The sequence below is a fragment of the Anoplopoma fimbria genome, chromosome 23, assembly GCF_027596085.1.
Source record: "Anoplopoma fimbria isolate UVic2021 breed Golden Eagle Sablefish chromosome 23, Afim_UVic_2022, whole genome shotgun sequence".
NCBI classification, from domain to species: Eukaryota; Metazoa; Chordata; class Actinopteri; order Perciformes; family Anoplopomatidae; genus Anoplopoma; species Anoplopoma fimbria.
Window position 1 is genome coordinate 456,917 of NC_072471.1, and position 20,330 is coordinate 477,246.

The following is a 20,330-nucleotide window of genomic DNA, read 5'->3' on the forward strand; positions in this document are numbered from 1 at the left end:
CTCACTAGATCCCTACGCTACTGATGACATCTAGCTGGACCCTAGTGGACCACAGTGGACCATAGATGACCATAGTGGACCATAGATGACCATAGTGGACCATAGATGACCACAGTGGACCATAGATGACCATAGTGGACCATAGATGACCACAGTGGACCATAGATGACCATAGTGGACCATAGGTGACCCTAGCAGTCTTTGTAAATGCTTGTGTGAAACATTGGTTTTGTGCCAGGCAAACATTTGATGGTTGGGGACAGGAAGTAGACATCTGCTGGATCAAGAACTCACTGTGAAGAAACACTGCTCATTAGCCCGCTGAGCTAACTTAGGTGGATTGTTACCAACTCGCAAACTCTGTGTTGCTACTAAGACGCATCATATAAGTTTACTGATTATTCACAAGATCAGAATTCTTATTTGACCTTGACCTTTGAGTTGGTCCGTCCTGATCTACAAATGAATGAAAGCATCATAAAGGTCAAGCCCTGATCTAGTTTGGAGGTGTGACCCTGATCTTCTCTGGACTCACCAGTATCTGAACGGTGAGCAGTCCCTCTCCGGCGTCTCTGGCATCGATGGTGAACTCCACCGGCAGACTGGCTGGAACTCCAGACGCATTCAGACCTGGACCGCTGGCTCGTACTTTACTGGCATCGTGAGCCGGTAACGTTTTGATCTTAAAAGGACTGAGAGGAGATCGGTTGGGAGGTTAGACCTGAACGAAGACCTGAACCTGTAAGATCGTGAGTCCTTCATCCACACATGTGATCGGTACCGACCTGCGAGGGACCTCCTGGTCGGCGTACTTCACGCACACCGTGTACGGGCCGTCCTCGGCGGGAGTGTAGTTGACGGTGTGAGTCCCGTCTCCGTTGTCGGTGATGCTGATTGGCTCGGTCACACCTGGAGGGAAACCGGGGTTTCAAAATAAGTTCTGTACATTTTAGACTTTAAGACTGATGGCAAAACTACTTCACACAGAGCCTAGCAAACCTGCTGGGGAGGAAGGAAGGAAGGAAGGAAGGAAGGAAGGAAGGAAGGAAGGAAGGAAGGAAGGAAGGAAGGAAGGAAGGAAGGAGAAGGAGAAGACAAAGACGAAGACGAAGATGAAAACGAAGACGAAGACGAAAACAAAGAAGAAGAAGAAGAAGAAGAAGAAGAAGAAGAAGAAGAAGAAGAAGAAGAAGAAGAAGTTCTATACCTTTTAGTAATGAAGGCTGATGGGAAATTATTCTTCCTTGACTTTTACCAGGGACTGGTTCTGAAGAATACTTGAGTCAAGATCTGAAAGGTCTTTAGGTCTACACAAGACTAAGGACCTGGCCAAACCAGGTCTTAGGCCCCCACTGTAAAGATCAGCTTGATTTCTAATTGGTCTAACTGAAATGTCTAAAGATCTTAGGTCATGTTATTTTTCCAGAATGGATTGAAAGGTGGACTGCTTTCACAAAAACATGGCAAAAACATGGCAGCAGAGAACCAGGTCATGTGACTTTCTAAGTCAATTAATTCATCTGGACCCATATTTGTAAATGATTTTAGGTAAACATCTAATGACTTCAGATTAAATTACCAGGGAGAAAACATCTCTGGTAAAACCAACCCTGAAGGCCGTAAGTTTAGAACCTCCGGCAAGATGGCGACGGCGAAATCACCAAACTCAAATCTTCCTAACATCAGTCCACGAACCAATGAGACGCCACCATGACTACGTCCACTTCTTCTACACAGTCTGTGGTTGAGATGAAGACACTCAGGAATAGAGGACAAGGATGGTCTCACCTGTGGGCCCATACAGCTGGACCTCCAGGGGGGCCACGCCGGCCTTACTGCTGTCCACAGTGAAGGTCTGAGGGACCTGGGCTCGGACTCCACTTCCCAGTCCGGGACCTGAACACTTCACTTTACTGGGATCCACCAGCTCTCGCACTGGGACCCGAAATGGGCTCCCTGCAACACACACAGAGGTTAAGAGTCATTGCTGTTCAATAAAATCTGAAACAGACCAGACCGGATCCCCCCAGAGTCCTGGTTCAGACCATCACCTGGGATAGGAAGGCCTCCGAAGGTGATGTTGACGTCGTACTCTCCAGGAGTGAAGGGGATGTACTCCACACTGCAGCTGCCATCTTTGTTGTCCTTACAAGACATCTTTGCCTCCGATGGACCCTCAATGGCCAGACCAAGACCTCCGGTGCCAGCACCTCTGAGGGGGAGACGGGGGAGATGGAGGAGAGGTTTGTTACGGGCTAACCGGTCTGAGACATTCAGAGCTGTTTGATTGGTTAAGAGCTAAACTTAAATCACCTGGTCTCAACGGTGAAGCGGTTCGGTTTGTTAACCAGTCCTTCCTCCAGACCCGGACCGTAGGCTCGGACCCGACTGGGGTCACAACCCTCCGTCACCGATACCCTGAACGGACTCTTCGGCACCGAGACCTCATCGAACAACACTTCAATCAAATGCAGACCTGCAGACGGACAGATCGATTCAGCTTGAAACGTTTCGTGGGTCGGGTTTGGTTTATCAGAGGTCACGGTTTGGTTCATGGTCTGGACTCTGTGTGACTTTAGTCTTCTTATATATCGCACATAGAGCATTTCCTACGCAAAACATTGGGGATAAAATCACAATCTGATATCTGATCTGTTATCCAGCAGGGGGTGCAAATGGACAATGTGGATCTGTGAGAAAATACAACCTATTACCTTTATGACCGATTCATAGAGCAGCTAGTTTTACTATGGACTTTAGTCTTTATTGATACTTTATTTATGAACAGAAAGCTGACTATAAGCTAGAGATTGAGACCATAAACTCATGTTTACAATGTTTACTGAGTCATTTTCTCATAGACTTCTATACAACCAGAGGAGTCGCCCCCTGGTGGACAGCAGAGAGAATGCAGGTTTAGCACAGGAAGCTTTGACTTCATGCTTCACAACCAGAGGTTGTCTCTTGACTCATATTTCCAGTGCAGGGTTTTGAACCATCAACCCTTTTATTACAAACCTACAACTTCAATACTGTTTGTGTGTTCTAGAGGAACAGAAGATGACAGAGAACCACCTCTCAATTTAAATCCCAGTCTGGCTGAGGCCTCCACAGGGAAGAGTATTTATGTCCCACAATGCATTGGGCTCCAGCATGTCACACATTACTATCAGTGGAAAATCATCTGCTGCGAGCAGACGGACTGCAGCTATTAATACCCCCCCCACAGGCCTGACCACATTCATTAAGTTACCCCTTAAATATGTCTTCTACCTTTATCTATATTTGACTGTGTTCTCTCCTGTAGATGGGAGATGCACTGATGTAAACAAACACTGACAGTATCAGAAAAAATAAAATAAAACACATTGTTGGTAATGTGTTGTTGTGGAGAAAACAGCCATAAAACAGCACAAAGTGACCTGATTGTCTCCAGCCTCGGAGGACAAACGTCCCTTTGTAAAGACTCACCGTCCTCGTACGGCGTGTACTCCACCCTGTAGGTCCCGTCCCCTTTGTCCGTGACGTAGGCGTCCGTGCTGACGCCTGAAGGGTTGGAGATGGAGGCTTTGACGAGGCTGCCGCCGCTCTTGCAGTGCGCCCGGGCGTCCACGATGAAGTGGGTGGTCACTTCCCTCAGGACGCCTGTAGAGGAAGAACAACCGTGAGGACACTGATCTCACCTGGAAGAGTCGAAGCTAAAAATATATAACCAAAATACAACTCATTCTTTATTTAATCTAGGCCCACTACTGAGAACTATGGGTTTAATAAACTGGTAGGTTATTTTGGTTAAAACTGATTTAAAGTATTGATGACATAACAAAGATAAATGCAACATGTTTAAGTGTAGATCCATATAGAAACCAACATAATGAGAGTTTATTAAGTGTCATAACTGACTGAAGTCCAGTTAATAAACCAGTTAGAGAATTAAAACTGATCTCAGAACAGCACAGAGCTGAAACACTATGGTTGAACAATGTACGTTTTTAAATCAGCTGTTACAGTCTGCTTCAATAACAGGCTCCATTACAGGAAAATAACTGTAATAAACTTTACTTATGAATCTATTTATATTACTTTTCAAGAGCTTGGAAAAGGAATGTACAAAATAGTTTATCCCAGCTTCCAAACCAAACCGCTGTATTTAATTATAATATATAAATGGGATTGTTATCTTAGATTGAAAATATACACTCACCGGCCACTTTATTAGGCACAACTGTTCAGTTGCTTGTTAACACAAATAGCTTATCAGCCAATAACATGGTAGCAGCTCAATGCATTTAGGCATCTAGACGTGGTGAAGACCACTTGCTGAAGTTCACACCGAGCATCAGAACGGGGAAGAACGGGGATTTCAGTGACTTTGAACGTGGCATGGTTGTTGGTGCCAGACGGGCTGATCCGAGTATTTCAAAAACTGCTGACCTACTGGGATTTACACCCACAACCATCTCTAGGGTTTACAGCGAACGGTCCCAAAAAGAGGAAATATCCAGTGAGCGGCAGTTGTGTGGACGGACACGCCTTGTTGATGTCAGAGGTCAGAGGAGAATGGGCAGAGTGGTTCATGTGATAGAAAGGCAACAGTAACTCAAATTAACACTCGTTACTACCAAGGTCTGCAGAATAGCACCTCTGAACCTGGAAGCAGACGGGCTCCAGCAGCAGAAGACACACCGGTGCCTCCATGTCAGCTCAGAACAGGAAACTGAGGCTCACCAAAGTTGGACAATAGAAGATTGGAACACGTTGCCTGGTCTGATGAGTCTCCACTTCAGTGCGACGTTCAGATGGTCGGGTCAGAATGTGGCGTAAACACCATGAGAGCAGTGATCCATCCTGCCTTGTATCAACGGTTCAGGCTGCTGCTGGTGGTGTAATGGTGGGGGGATCTTTTCATGGCACACTTTGGGCCCCTTAGTACCAGTTGGGCATGGTTTAAAGGCCACGGCCTCCCTGAGGATTGTTGATGACCATGTCCATCCCTTTATGACCACAGTGGACCCGTCTCCTGATGGCTACTTCCAGCAGCATAATGCACCATGACACAAAGCTCACATCATCTCAGACTGGTCTCTTGAACATGACAATGAGTTCCCTGTACTCCAGTGGCCTCCAGTCACCAGACCTCAATCCAACAGAGACCTTTGGGATGTGGAGGAACGGGAGATTCACATCATGGATGAGCCGACAAATCTGCAGCAACGTGGTGATGCTGCCATGTCGATATGGAGCAACATCTCTGAGGAACGTTTCCAACACCTTGTTGAATCTATGCTACCAAGAATTAAGGCAGTTCTGAAGGCAAAGGGGTCCAACTAATAAAGTCCCTAATAAAGAGGCCGGTGAGTGTATATCTATATACATCTATATATAGATGTATATAGATATACATATAGATATATATCTGGTAAATACTTGAGTATTTCAATGTTTTACTTCTTCAAGTTCAAATAACTTTTATTGCTTGAAGTTAAAGTTTAACTAAATACATCTGATAAAGGACTTTAATAGGTTCTGGATTTTCTCACCTCTGGGTTCCACTCCTGGTCCGTGGACCTTCACCCCGCTGGTGTCCACAGCCGGGTCCACCTGAAGCCTTGTGGGGAACTCGGGCACGGTGCGTCCTCCGTACTTGATGGTGATGGTGTACATGCCGTGGACCTGGGGGATGTAGGTGATGGAGTAGGTCCCGTCTCCGTTGTTCTGGACGTGAACTTCGGCTTTGGCTCCGGAGTCCGAGATGATCTCGATGGTGAGTTCGGCCTCTCCGGCCTTGGAGCAGTCCACAGTGAAGGATCCGTCCTCGTTGACCTTCCCTCGCTCCAGGCCCGGCCCGCTGGCCGTCACCTTGCTGGGGTCGACTGCCGACTGGACCACGGCCTTGAAGGGGGACCCGGGGATGTGCTGGTCTGCAAACAGGATGTTGATGGCGTACTCGCCGGACTCAGTGGGCAGGTAGGACACGGAGCAGGATCCGTCCCCGTTGTCCTGGCATTCGATCTTGGCCTCACAGGGTCCCTCCACCGTCAGGCCCAGACCACCGGTACCAGCTCCCTTTGTGTCGATGGCAAAGGGGGCCGGTTTCCCCACAATGCCACCCTGAAGACCTGGACCATAGGCTCGGACCTGGAGGGTAAACGGGGAAAAGAGAGGAGACCCAGAGACTTGTTAAGAAAAGTTAATATACACTCTAAGGTTGGGAGCTAGAAACAGATTCTTGACTTGGTAGACCCAGTGGACCGTTTACCAAGACCAAGAAAGGTTTACGAAGAACACAAGAAGGTTACACCTACCAGGAAACATTTACTGGGACCTACAAAGGTTCACTGAGACCAAGAACAATTTTATAAGACCAAGGGAAGTTTGCCAAGACGTATATTATGATATAATATTCTACCTAACTTTAATTCTGAGGACTTGACTGAAGTCAAAGTTAATAAAGGTTTAGTTTCCTGAGGAAATGTCAGAATAATGTTTAAGCAGAGGCTCTTCATCTCACCTTTGAGGGGTCGGGTGGCATGACGCCCTCCACCGTGAACGGACTTCCTGGTACGGGGTTTCCATCATAGCTGATGTCCACTCTGTACTGTCCCTCCTCGGGGGGGATGTACTTCACCGTGTGCAGCTCGTTGGCTGTACCCGACTCCAGCTTGCAGGGGATTGGTCGACGTGACGGGGAAGTGATCTTGACCTCCAGTTTTCCCTGACCTCCGGCATCCTGGGTGCTGACGGTGAACTCCTCGTCCTTCCCAACATCCACCTCTTTGGTGAGAACACAAACACAGAGAGACCACGCTGAATTAAACCAAGACCTTTTCTAGGATTGTTGTCAGATCCAGTTTTCATATGTCACAATAAGCTGCTCTGCCGAGTTCAGGTTCAGTCAGGATGTTTGTGCTTCTCTTCTCGGTCTCCTCATACTGTCCATATCAAGTAAAGGATGAAAAGATTGAAATTCAGGAAGTCAGAAATAAAAGAAGAATGTTAAGTTGTGACCTGAACACAGAATCCGTATTCATCTGAACTGAACCTGACTTCCTGTTTTAAATGTTTCCCGGTGGTTCAAGTAGAAAGTGCCGACTCAGACGTACTCACTGTTGTTCAAACCCTGAACTTTGACCTTGTTGAGGTCCAGCGGAGGGGCCACGCTGATGTTGAAGGGGCTTCTGGGGATGGGGTCTCCTCCGTGACACACGGTGACAGACAGGATCCCCTGAAGGAGACAGACTACAGTGAACTCTGGTTCATAGACCAGCTCACAGATCCTGAAGCACTCAGACGGCGTCTCACCTTGTGGACCGCCGTGTAGCGGACCGTGTACGAGTAGTCGTGGTTGTCGATGATCTCAAAGTCTCTGACCGCCTCCCCTTTAGCTGCTCCGGTGAAGTGAACCTCAGGTTTGGCTTTACCGGCTCCCTTTGTGTAAATGGTGAAGTGGGTCGGTTTCCCCACCTCCACTCCTGCAGAGACAGGAAGACGAGTCAAACATAGAAATACATTTATAATATTCATATGGATGCATTGATACTTTTACTGCTGGCAGTAATGAAGTTATTCAAAAGCAAACACCTACATTTGTTTTCAAAACAGAAGCCAATAAAAAGACATAAATAACATTAATAGCACAGGAGCACTAAGTTAAGTTAAGTTGTTCCTAAAGCACAAACGGAGATCAGTCATTCACTAAATCAGCTACGTGTTTGGAGAGCAGAGCGTTCTTCTGTGCAGGAAACAAACATGATCAAACACACCTGAGGTCATCTCACCTGTCCTGCTCAGTCCAGGTCCTTCTGCTCTGACTTTAGCTGCATCATGGGAAGGATCCACTTTTATTCTGAAGGGGCTGATGGGAATTTCCTGTTGTGACATTGAAGGCGATGGGTTTGTTTACGTCTCGTGTTAATAGGAAGGTTTTCTTTCCAGCAGAAGGTTTAGCTGTCTCTGCTCTCACCTGGTCGGCGAACAGCACCATGATGGTGTACTGACCGGAGCCCGGCGGCGTGTACTTCACCGTGAACGTGTCGTTGTCGTTCTTGATGATGTCGAAGTCGATGTCGGCCTCCGCTGGACCGACCACACCTGGAGCACACTTGATCCCGATGCTGACGTCACCTGAAGGAAACGACATCATCAGAAACAAGAGGACCAGACACATGAAACAGGTCTAGTGCTGGACCAGAACCGAGCCCCACCCTGTCCGGCCTCGCTGCAGTCCACAGTGAAGTACGTGGGCTCATTGGCCTTCAGTCCCGTCTTCTCCACTCCTGGACCGTAAACCTTCACGTTCTCTGGATGGGAACCTTCTCCGATCGTCACCTGAGAGAACCAAAGAGTTTGAATTATTCAGAGGGAAACTTTATTAAAACACCATGAATGCTCATTTAAATACCTTGTTTAAATACTATTAAACTACTACTTAATATATTTATTATAGTCATTTGTTATTTGTAGGGAGTGAGAAAAATCCTGGTGATCAGATCTAAGTTCCTTAAATTTTTGTTTTTTATCTGTGAAACAGGTGAAAAAAAGTGTTTGTTGTTGTAATACTCATTCAGGCCACAAGGGGCTGAAGTTCAACACTACCTGATGTTCTCAATAGGAATACGTTTTCATTTACATAACTTGCGAACAATCAATATATGTAGATTGTGCTTGGAGTTCATGGAGGAATTAAACTCAACTGTTAGAAACATGAAAGCTTTTAGTTATTTAGAACATGATTTAGTGGTAAACTTCAGCCCCTTGTGGCTGAAAAGAGTATTACAACAACAAACACTTTTCTTCACCTGTTTCATGTTTTTTTAAGTTACTTTGAAATGTTATTCTGGTAAAACCTTTTGTTTACCTGTTCTCATGTCGTAAACAAAGGAAGGAAAACTATTTAGATCAGACATGACTTAAAAATGGATTATCAGGATTTATTTTTCTTCCCACTTGTCTCTTGTGGCCCCCGTACATTTGTCTGTTTTAATAAAAAATGTAATCGTAATATTTTTGCTTTTGTTTTTTGTGTGTGTTTTTCATCTTTTGTGAAGCAAATTTGCATCTCTTTCTACATCCTTTAATACAAATCTTTGGAGTCTTTGGAGCTCCTCAAGGTTCTATCCTTGGTCCCTTATTTTACCACCTCTGTCAATTAAACCCCGTTATTTGTGTTTATTTTCATGCAAATATGTGTATCTGCAAAAAAATGGTCTTTTAAACAATAAAAGTAATAATAAAAAACAGTTTTCAGATAAATGTTGCTTTTATTATTAGCGAGTGATTGGTTGTTTACCCTGAAGGGGCTGCTGGGAACGTTGACCTCTCCCCAGGTGATGATGATGGTGTGTTTGATGGGTTTGGTGGGAATGTAAACACAGAAGAAGGTGCTGTCTCCGTTCTCTGTGATCTGAATGTCGATGGGGAAACCTTCTGCATCCTGGAAGCACAAACACTCACTGACCTCCACTCAACAAACCGTCACTGAAGAAAAGAAAAGAAGGGACTCTAAGCTGTCTTCACCTGAGCGTAGAGCTTCAGCTCTCCTCGGCCGGCTCCATGGGTGTCGATGGTGAAGTCGGCCGGTTTGTTGACGATGCAGCCGATCGGCTCCAGACCCGGACCGTAACATTTCACCTGAGGAGAACATCCAATAATCAACACATCATGTCTGACAGTTAAACCTCTGTGAACCAGTCTGAAGACCAGTCTGAAGACCAGCCAGGCTCCGGGCTCACGTTCTCTGGGAAGACGTCGTTGGCGGCGGGGAGGACGTGGGCCATGAAGGGGCTGTCCTTGATGTCCTCGTCGTCACAGATGACGTGAACGGCGTAGTCGCCCGCCTCAGTCGGCCAGTACCGGACGTCACATGACCCGTCGCCTTTGTCGTCACACTCGATCTTCGCCTGAGACGGACCCTCGATGGAGAAACCTGCAGACAGGCGGGATGCATGATGAATTAAACACTTCATATAGTCTGTATATATATGTATTTATATTTATATTTAACTGTTTAAGCTGCTAGAGGAAAGTCAGGAAGTCACCAAAAACAATAAGAGTCATCCTCTGGGGGTTCTGAATAGTCACAGTAAACTTTAAGGAAGTCTGACCACTAGTTGAGATACTGTAAGTTTTCTCTGGTCATTTTAAGCCCCTCCCCCAGTCACCTGTCAATCATCCTGAGCAGCAGGTGAGTGTTTCTGATTGGTCCTTTGTGTCGTTGTAACGTACCCAGTGTTCCCACCTCCGTGCCGATGGCCTCCACCACAAAGTCAGCGCTCTTCCCCACCATTCCCGTCTCCAGACCCGGACCCCAGGCCCTCACCTTCTGAGGCCCCGCCTCCTCACCCACCTGGACCTCGAACGGACTGAAAACACACACATAGAAATTATGAGACCATACAGAAAGACTTGAATGAAATATAATAAACATGTATCATTATGCTATATTCAAAGGTTCAACTAGAAGTACTTGAATATAAATAATTGTATTTATGATGAAAAGGCTAGACAGTTTTTTCGACTAAATAGGAGTATATATTGAAGTTATTGGCAACTGTAAGTGTAGTTTTGGAGAAATTCTTAATATAATACCATGTTATGTTCATGTTACACTTTACAAAACTGGAACGAGTATGTTTTACATCCATATCCATCCAATCTGAGCCCCTGGAGTCCCTCAGGGTTCTATTCTGGTCCCCTTTAATTCTCATGGAACCAGTAACACAAAAGTCAAAACTTAAATGGTCCATATCTCGGATGGATTCGGTTCTCGGTTCTCCGTTTGGATGAAGATCCCCAGTGTGATAATATCAGATCAGCTGACTGTCTCACCTGCGTGGGATGCCGTGTCCTCCCCAGGTGATGGTTACTACGTATTTCCCCGTCATGATGGGGTAATAATTACACTCAAACACGCCGTTCTCCATCTCCAGGACCTTCACCGGCTCCTCCAGGCCCTCTGGATTCAGAAGGAAGACGTCAGTGCTGCTCGTTGACAGTAAAGGTGCATTTCAAACATAGAACGGAGGTCTCAGGTCTCACTTGGTCCCTTCACGGAGACTTTGAGCTCCCCGCTGCCGGCTCCTTTAGTGTGGACTTTAAAATCGGCCACTTCTTTCACCCTGAGGCCCTTCAGCTGCAGACCTCGGCCCGACGCTCGGCAGGCGTTGGGGTTGGAGGCTGAGGACCAATCAGAAGGAGACGTTAGAATGATGATGAAACACACCGTTATATTTAATGCTTAACTGACTCCAAGGTCAAAGTGGGGATTTATCAAAATAACTAAACGCCACAAAATGTCATGAGTCTGAAAATATTAATGTTATATATAAACCCAGAATAAACACAAACACACAGTTCATCAGTTAGTCAGCTGATCAGTGCTGAGAGAAGCTGAGCTGTATATATATATACATATATATATATATTTACATATACATATACATATACATATATATACATATATAAGCATATACATATAACAGTAAAACACATAAAGCTCAGATTCACTGTGAAGTTTCTACGGAAAAATACTTCATTAACAGTTTTTATGCAGAAAAGTGTGGAAAGGGACACAGAGAGGTCATGATGATGATGATGATGAAGATGATGATGATGATGAAGGTGAACTTGAAACACTAGTTCTACTGTTTAACTTCTGTATTATTTATTATTACATATATTATTATATGTGTGTATCATCATAAATATTTAGTTAGTGCTGTTTTAATTTTTCAATTCAATTCAATTCAGTTTATTTTGTATAGCCCAGAATCACAAATTACAAATTTGCCTCAGAGGGTTTTACAATCTGTGCACATGAGACATCCTCTGTCCTTAGACCCTTTACTAAAGTTGAGTTTAGTTAACATTTAATCACAGTTTAATAAACAATCTCATGAATGTTTGAGTTCATTCTGTTCAATGAACTCAAACATTCATGTTTTTCATATTTTCTGTATAAAAAGATTTACAGAATGTTACAGTTTTTAAAATGCTAAAATTGATATATGATCAGATACAGACCATTGTGTTTGGATAAGGACTGATTATCAAACTAAAATGACTGAAAAGTGTTGAAGAGCATCAGAAGTCAGATTAATTATCTTTCACTTTATTCTTTGATGAGTTTCTGATTAGAGTTATTGTTTATACTGTTTCAGTTTGTGTCCAGACAACATTTAACAAGTTTGACACATTTTGTTCAGTAAAAAATGATTTTGTAATAAAAAATGTTTTTAAAGTAAGGGACTGGAAGTAGTAACCAAATGAAACTTCAGCAGAGAGGCGTTAAGGAACTATCTGATCAAAGTCATTTTAATAGTTTTTCTTTATGCATTTTAGTCATTATCAAAAAAGTTCTGAGGTACAATATTGTCTGTTACTTAGTAAGGTATTATATATAATATTATAAATACAGATAAATACAAGTGGGATTATTCTGCACGAGTTCTTTTGTTAAATTCGCTCCCGTTTAATTCAATGCATCAAGACTTGTCTCTGTTATTTGATCCTCTGTTCACCGTGAAGGCCAGAGAGAATAAAGTTTTCTTCAGGAATTGAAGGTTTCACTTGGTGAAGTATTCCTTTAACTTCGGTGTTAGCTTTGGGCCTTTTTCTACGCTACTCGTACCGTTAATGTGACGTGGCCGAGGGCTTGTTTTGTGTTTTTACGACAGCGATTATTTACCCGATCTACTGAACTGGTCCTAATGGTCTACAGACTGGTACTAATACTGGACAGTTTGTGAACATCTGTCCTGAGACACCAGATTCAACCTGGATGTTATTTTTTCAGTTACATGGAGGAAGAAGAAGCTGCTGAGGAGGAAGCAGGGGCTGCACATGCTGTAAAGCTGGGAGACCCCGTTTCAGAGGGGTCAAAGGGCGCCGGCATGGTTTTGAGTGGAGGTGGAGGGAAACCAGCGAGCGCAGGCAGCTTCCAGTCACCCCCCCCCCCTGGCCTCTACTAACTTGGTCGCCTGGGTTTGGGCGGCGTTGGAGGGGGGGCCCTCCTGGTCTTGTCTGAGGGTGGGGTGCGTGAGGGCTGAGGTACAAACGGCACCGGAGACCCGGGTGGAGGGGCGCTCTGTGGAACTGAAGGAGGGAACAACATACATACATATGTAGACAGGAAGGGAGGGGACAGAGCCCTCCAGACCACCACACCAGCAGGATTCCAGACCAGCAGACCAGCAGACCAGCAGACGGCCAGACCAGCAGATGGCCAGACCAGCAGATCGCCAGACCAGCAGACAGCCAGACCAGCAGACCAGCAGACCAGCAGACGGCCAGACCAGCAGATCGCCAGACCAGCAGACAGCCAGACCAGCAGATCGCCAGACCAGCAGACCACCAGACCAGCAAACCACCAGACCAGCAGGCTGATATGGGACCAAGTCTGGTTGTGCAAGTCTAAAGTCGCTAAGACTTTAGTCAAGTCTAAACTGACGAATCACAAGTCCAGTCACAAGCCGAGAAAAGTCAGTCCAAAACTAAGATTGTTAATCCCCAAGCCAAGTTCGAAGACGGACAAGTTCTGGCTCAAGTCCTCAGTAAAGACAGAAGGTCTCTAGTCATAACACTCAATCAAGACTGAAGTCTGAGCCACGTCCAAAACTGAGACATGCAAGACCTGATTAAAGAAAGTTAGAGCCATGTTATGTCCAAAGTCACGTTCCAAGTCAAGACAAGCTCATCATATATCAAGATAGCAAGTGCCAGTTAAAGCTCAACAAGTCCCAAGTCAAGTTCTAACTCAAGTCCAAGTTAAAACAGGAAAGTTATATTTTAGAGTCGTAAGTCAAATCTACGTCCAGTCACATGATTCCAGGTCACAAACAGGAAAAGACAAAGTCCACTCATCCAGAAGGTCCCAAGTTAAAGATGTACAAGACCCAAGTCATGGTTCAGTCTGAAGTTCAGACAGGCAGCAAGTTCCAAGTCACAAGACCAGTCCTAAATCAAATCCAAGTCCTTTCAGAGAATTAATGAAGAATTAATAAAAAATCCATCCAAACATCGTCCATGTTCTGATCTCGTCTGTACACCTGTCCACCCGTCTGCCAGCAGACCAGCAGAGAACCAAGAAGACTGAACACAACAGCCCAAAACCATGAGAGCACAGCTTCAGCCTGGACCCAGACCTGGACCCAGACCTGGACCCAGACCTGGACCCAGACCTGGACCCAGACCTGGACCCAGACCTGGACCCAGACTGACCTGCAGACCTGACTGAACTGTTATGTTTCAGTTCTTTAATCCGTCAGTCTGGACGTGACACTCGCTCTGATTAACAAACATGCATCAGATATTTAATACAGATTCTGGTTAATGTGTGGAAATGATTTCATAACAAAATGATTTCATTTAAATATCAAACTTTTAAGGAACCACAGACAGCAGCCAGAACAAGGAAAAGGTCAAAGAGTAAAACCTACCCTCCGAGATGTTGACGGTGAAAGGGCTTCTGGGAATCTGCTGCCCAGCAAAGGTCACGTAGACGGTGTGTGGTCCCTCCAGGACGGGGACATAGGTGCACCGGAAAATACTGTCCCCTTTGTTCTCCAACACAATCTCCACTGTGTCCCTCCGACCGTTCGAATCCACAATGATGACGCCTACGTCTCCGGCACCAGCGCCTGGAGGACGGACAACGAGACTGTTAAACCCTGAGAGACCAAACTACATCAGACGGACTGAACCGGAGAAAAGAACTGGTGTGGAACGTCTTGCTTTAACATGAAACAAAGGTTTGTACGTTTAAAGAGAAGAAGATATTACATCACGTATGTTCCTAAACCCTCGTTAAGAGTAGTTTAATTGTTCGGATCACCTGCAGTGTAAATGTCAAAGTACGTGGGTTTGTTGGCCATGTTCCCCGTCTGCTGCAGTCCCGGCCCGCGGGCCTGAACTCGGGTCGGGTCGCCCATCGCCTTGGAGATGTTCACCATGAAGGGACTTCTGTCGATGTCCTGCCCAGCAAACAGCACCTTCACCTGGGGAGGAGCGGTGACACGCAGGCCTGTCAGGGTTTCATTACACTGGTACAATAATAAATATATAAATAAATAGTATCTGTACTTCTGGTCACCTGATCACCTGGGATTAAAGAACATTCCTAAGAAGGAAGATCGTGACTGATTCAATCAAACAGGTGAAACAGAAAAACAAGAAGCTACAGAGTTTAAGTCAGAAGAAGAAACTGTTCCCTTAAAGACTAGAACTAGAAGTGTGCATCTGAACCAGGAACTGAACCAGGAACTGAACCAGGAACTTCCTGTCTGTGACTCCATGAGATCTGAAGAACTGTACGGACTGGACAAACTGGACTGATATCACATGCCCAGATGGGCTCTGTATGATTGGTGATGATTTAAAGATGTGGTTCCTACTTTATGAAGCCCCTCCACTTTGGGCAGGTAGACCACGGAGTAGCTTCTGTTCTTGTCGTTGTTGGGGATCACTCGGGCCTGATGGACACAGAAACAGGATCTCAGCTGTGGTTCACTTTGGAGTGTGTGGCTGAATATGAATTAAGAGTTTCTTTGTTCCCACCTCCTCTGTGTGTCCTTCTGGATCCTCCACGTAGACCAGAACCTCACCCAGACCGGCCTCCACCGTCTCCACCAGGAACTCTGCTGGTTTCAAGACCACGTTCCCTCGAGGCTCGAGACCTGAGACACATGAGAGGAAGTTCAAAGAAGAATCTAGTGATTCCAACAGAGCAGGTGTCTCATGGTGGTGATGAAGACCATGATGATGAAGACCATGATGATAAAGACCATGATGACGGCAGAAAGCCGTAGAACTAATGACTCGTGTCATTTACATATCTGCAAAATATTTTTATATCCAGAAATAAATCCCAAAGATTGGACTGTTCCTGGAGGTGATTATATATGAATTCATATTTTTAACAATCTATAACCACCTTAAATAGGAGACCCAGCAGGTTTTCACTTGAAGCTGATCAAATCTTAAACGGGTCATTTTCTGGATGGACTTTGGTGCCGCGTTTCTTCCTCACCTGGTCCATAGGCCTTGGCCCTCTTCGGGTGCAGCGTCTTGGCCCTCAGCGGGGCCCCGGGCTTCAGTTTAGATTTGGGGAACTGAGACAGGTAGGTCATCACCGAGTGCTCGTCCACGTTGGGATCAACGATCTCCTCCGGAGCGATCACCTGAAGATCAACGAGGGGATCAAACCATGATGATCAGATTTACATTCACAGATAACTGAGAGGAGCAGAACATTAATATGAACAAACAGTTTGAGACCAACAAGAGGAAATAATGGAGCGACGAGTGAACACATAACAGGAAGTTTAACTTTTAAATCCCCGCTAAAGTAAAAGCATCAATAACACTTTGTCCTTTTAAAATAAAAGTCTTGCATTTTAATTTCATTGACGTAAAAGAACAGAAGTAGAAAGATTCTCAGCTGTAAGGCAAGAAACGTTTCAACAAAGAGGCAATTCAGTAATACAAGCAAATATTAAAACTATAAATCCGATATAAAAGGAATAGAATACATTCAAATTAGAATAAGTTGTTTAAATGCAGGAGTTTATATTAGTTTATGTTTCTGAATTTTGTTATGTAAATTTGTGCATCATCGACATATAATGGTCGGATATTTTCTGGTGTTTCTTGCTGAACAGAAGAGGACCGAGAATGGAGCCTTGAGGAACTCCACATATTTTTTTGTTTTTTTTGTTGGGATGTATATTTATGTAACATATTATTAAAACTAAAAATAAAGTTTCATATAATAACCCTATAAACTCCATCAGTGTTTCAAATCTTATGAGCTAAGGTTAATATTAATGTTAGAGAAGCAGGCTTTTTACCAGAAAGTTGCCAGTTTAATTATAAAACACACATTCATTATATTTTATCAGTTGATTCCAGTATTTTTTAACTCTATTATTTTATTATTTTGACTACTTTTATGCCAACAAAATAATAAATAGTTGAAGGATTCAGCTTTTCTTCAACACTCTTTTAGTTTATTAACATTTGTATATTTGGTACTCGTCTACAGGTTAAATTATCATGTAAATGAATCATGTATTTTCTTAAAAAATAAGAGGAATTGTCAATAAATAATAAATAAAACAATAATACTATTCTAAATAATGTCTCTGTTGGTTTCCTCATGTTGACCTCACTGCTGTCTTCTGATTGGTTGGTTTAGATAGTTAGTCTTGTTGTGGTTAATGTTGCTCTTATTTATCCTTTGAGAGTGAACCAAACCTTAAGATATCAAACAGAGTTTCCATCAGCAGTATTAAATAATTAGGTCATGAAATATAAAAACATGTGCTTCACTTGTTCTCTGAAGACTCTCTGACTGAACAGAGAAGCAGGTTTGTGTTTCCTCCTGCTGCTAATTTAAACTTCAGGCTGTAAATAGATCTGATCGGCCTTCAACCCGAGAGAGTTCAGACAACAATCATTACATCATCTCAGCTCTGAGGTCACACTACAAACACTACATGTGTGTTTGATTTCTTCATTTCTACGATTAAAAATGAATAGCAGAATATTTAATATTTTCAAACTTTTTAAACGTTTTAAATTCATTTTGTACATTCAGATTTAAAACGCAGGAAAAAGTGAAAACACAAAATATCCTTCAGAGGAAAATATCTGAGGAATAAAAATATAATTTGAAGCTAATAAATGTCATATAAAGGCCTGCATGTTGGTAAATAATATAATTGTTATTATATTATTATGTATAATAGTTAAATGGATAAATTATCCTGTTGTGACTCTAGTATTTCTAAAATGAAATAGTTTTCTATTTTAAATTATTTGAATAAAAATAAAATAATCTAATATTTTCTTTAATTGGTGGTCTAATCTTGGTGGGTGTGGCCTAATGAATCCACCATGTTACAGGTAGCACAGGTTCAGTAACAGGTAAACGTTACCTGAGGAACTCCGAGCCAGTCGTCGGCCTGCTGCATGGCCTCTCTGGCGTTCTCCACCGGCTGACTGGGATCCCACGTTTCCCAGTCTGGACAGAGACCTGAAGGCATCACAGAGTTCAGTTTGATTCACTCGTTCATCCATAACTCATGAGCGACTAAAGGCCCAGAGAGGTTCCTTAGACTCCACACACAGAACCGAAGAAGAAAACACTGATGAGGATCCATGAAGTCCGTTTACTGGTTCTCATGTTGAACCAGTTTGAACAAATGATCTGCTTGAATCTTCTCTGAACTTAAATAACAACGGGTCTAGATGTTTCAGCTCCATCCTCCTCCATCTCTTACTGATCACTGATTATTGATTAGGGTCCTGGTTCTGGACCTACCGGGAGCACAGTTGTCCACCAGAGCTCCCAGTGCCTTGCCGTCCCTCCAGTCTCGGTGGAAGTTGGTGATGGGGAGCTGGGGCACCTTGTTCTGGATCCAGCCCAGCAGACGCTGTTTGGGGGTCAGCTTCTTGGCGTCCTCGTCGTCCTCGTCCTCCCACATGGGCATGGAGATGGAGTAGTGCAGGATCAGGGTCCAGATCAGACCCAGGATCAGCTTCAGGTTCCCGTCCACGATGGCTTTAGAGTCTGAGAGACGAGTGAACCATCAATAAACGTTTATTATTAATCCAGTTTTTATATAAGTTAGGTTTAGTTAAACAGTACCATGGCGTGAACCATGTGTGTCGTTGCCATGGTTACCATCGATTCAACGTGCTTCAGAAACTGAACATCTTGTTGTTATTTAACAGAGAGCTGCCAGCCAATCAGAAGCCGGTTAACTGTTGGCGGTTTAAAAGTTGTTCTAGCGTTCGGTAATCAGCTACGTGACCCAGTTTCCTGTTCCTCACATCAGCTCGCCAAAATAAGAGTTCACAGCTTCACGTTGCTTATCTTTCATCTGTCAGGAAGCAGATTTTAGTGTGAAGGGTTCATCGATCAACAGCAGAGAGGAGATCTGCTCAGGATGATGTCATCTGAGGAATGAGGTCACTTTAAATAGGAAACACATGCACACACACACACACACATACACACACACACACACACACACACACACACACACACACACACACACACACACACACACACACACACACACACACACACACACACACACACACACACACACACAATAACACACACACATCCAGGAATCTGAGGGGGAACTCTGAGCTGTTCCTGAACTGAAAACCAACTTTTGGTCTGATGACTCTCTTTCTGTTTAACATATCTATACAGTTTATACACACACACACACACACACACACACACACACACACACACACACACACACACACACACACACACACACACACACACACACACACACACACACCTAAACTCTTAGTCAAACCGCTGAAACAGAACCACATGAGTGTTTCCTCTGCTGGACTGAGTCCATCATGTTTTCATCACATCTTTAAACGGACCAATCAGAGCCTCACGTTCGTCCTGTCAGGAACGTTAAAACGTCCAATCAGGACAAGCAGTCAATCATAAATCATCAGTTCAAATAACACACACTGTTTATTCATATTTTTCTGCTGCTGAACTTCAGGCACAATAAAGCGGAAAACCAAGATGACCAAAAGAACAAGATGGCCACAGACTAAATGACGAACTCAAGGCTGTAAAACGTCCACAAACCAACGGGTGACATCACAGCGACTTCAGCTCACTCTCATCCAGTCAATGTTTTGAACCGCGTTCTTCAACTGATTTTAAGTTTTACTTTAAAGCTAGGGTGGGTAATTTCTTTACTGTAATATTTGGCAAAACTGTCCTAATAGCCAGTCAGCTATATGTAGGTGAAGTGCTCTGAGAATATCTGCTCATAACTTTGCTCTCCCCTGCCTCTGTGGGCAAACAGCACCAAAAATTGCCACCGCTCATGTACACTTTGACCAATCAGAGCGAGGCTCCGATTCTCCGTTCTTATTGGCTGTGGGACTGTCCGGTCACCTTGGCAACGACGTTGGTGCGTCCCTGCGTGTTTCGTCTTCCTATCAATGTAACTGAATTCACATGAACGCGCATAACTGACGTTCGGTGGGAGGAGCTACAGCAGGTAGCGTGGCAGGGAGAGGCCAGAGAGCACGCGACGGAATCTCAACGGCTGTTTTCTCCAAAATCGCCCACCCTAGCTTTAACTGATGTCTTTGACTTCAAGATGTGTGTGTGTGTGTGTGTGTGTGTGTGTGTGTGTGTGTGTGTGTGTGTGTGTGTGTGTGTGTGTGTGTGTGTGTGTGTGTGTGTGTGTGTGTGTGTGTGTGTGTGTGTGTGTGTGTGTGTGTGTGTGTGTGTGTGTGTGTGTGTGTGTGTGTGTGTGTGTGTGTGTGTGTGTGTG

The 20,330-nt window shown here is 44.3% G+C and overlaps 1 protein-coding gene across 1 annotated transcript in view; it reads right to left on the reverse strand.

The window, feature by feature from the left end:
- LOC129112717 (filamin-C-like) overlaps positions 1-20,330 on the reverse strand; it is a 44,249-nt gene that overhangs the window by 13,522 nt on the left and 10,397 nt on the right. Inside the window, exons 2-28 of the mRNA XM_054624928.1 lie at positions 18,320-18,568; positions 17,934-18,031; positions 16,025-16,175; positions 15,553-15,671; positions 15,390-15,467; positions 14,831-14,993; positions 14,436-14,636; positions 12,970-13,092; positions 11,038-11,175; positions 10,828-10,954; positions 10,225-10,361; positions 9,732-9,925; positions 9,517-9,630; positions 9,290-9,433; positions 8,205-8,328; positions 7,964-8,124; positions 7,779-7,869; positions 7,303-7,472; positions 7,108-7,225; positions 6,512-6,774; positions 5,541-6,138; positions 3,472-3,645; positions 2,314-2,476; positions 2,052-2,212; positions 1,789-1,956; positions 786-909; positions 536-692 (exon numbers count right to left, since the gene is read on the reverse strand). Coding sequence (XP_054480903.1) covers positions 536-692; positions 786-909; positions 1,789-1,956; positions 2,052-2,212; positions 2,314-2,476; positions 3,472-3,645; positions 5,541-6,138; positions 6,512-6,774; positions 7,108-7,225; positions 7,303-7,472; positions 7,779-7,869; positions 7,964-8,124; positions 8,205-8,328; positions 9,290-9,433; positions 9,517-9,630; positions 9,732-9,925; positions 10,225-10,361; positions 10,828-10,954; positions 11,038-11,175; positions 12,970-13,092; positions 14,436-14,636; positions 14,831-14,993; positions 15,390-15,467; positions 15,553-15,671; positions 16,025-16,175; positions 17,934-18,031; positions 18,320-18,568 — 4,508 coding nt within the window. The remainder of the gene's footprint in view (positions 1-535; positions 693-785; positions 910-1,788; positions 1,957-2,051; positions 2,213-2,313; positions 2,477-3,471; positions 3,646-5,540; positions 6,139-6,511; positions 6,775-7,107; positions 7,226-7,302; positions 7,473-7,778; positions 7,870-7,963; positions 8,125-8,204; positions 8,329-9,289; positions 9,434-9,516; positions 9,631-9,731; positions 9,926-10,224; positions 10,362-10,827; positions 10,955-11,037; positions 11,176-12,969; positions 13,093-14,435; positions 14,637-14,830; positions 14,994-15,389; positions 15,468-15,552; positions 15,672-16,024; positions 16,176-17,933; positions 18,032-18,319; positions 18,569-20,330) is intronic.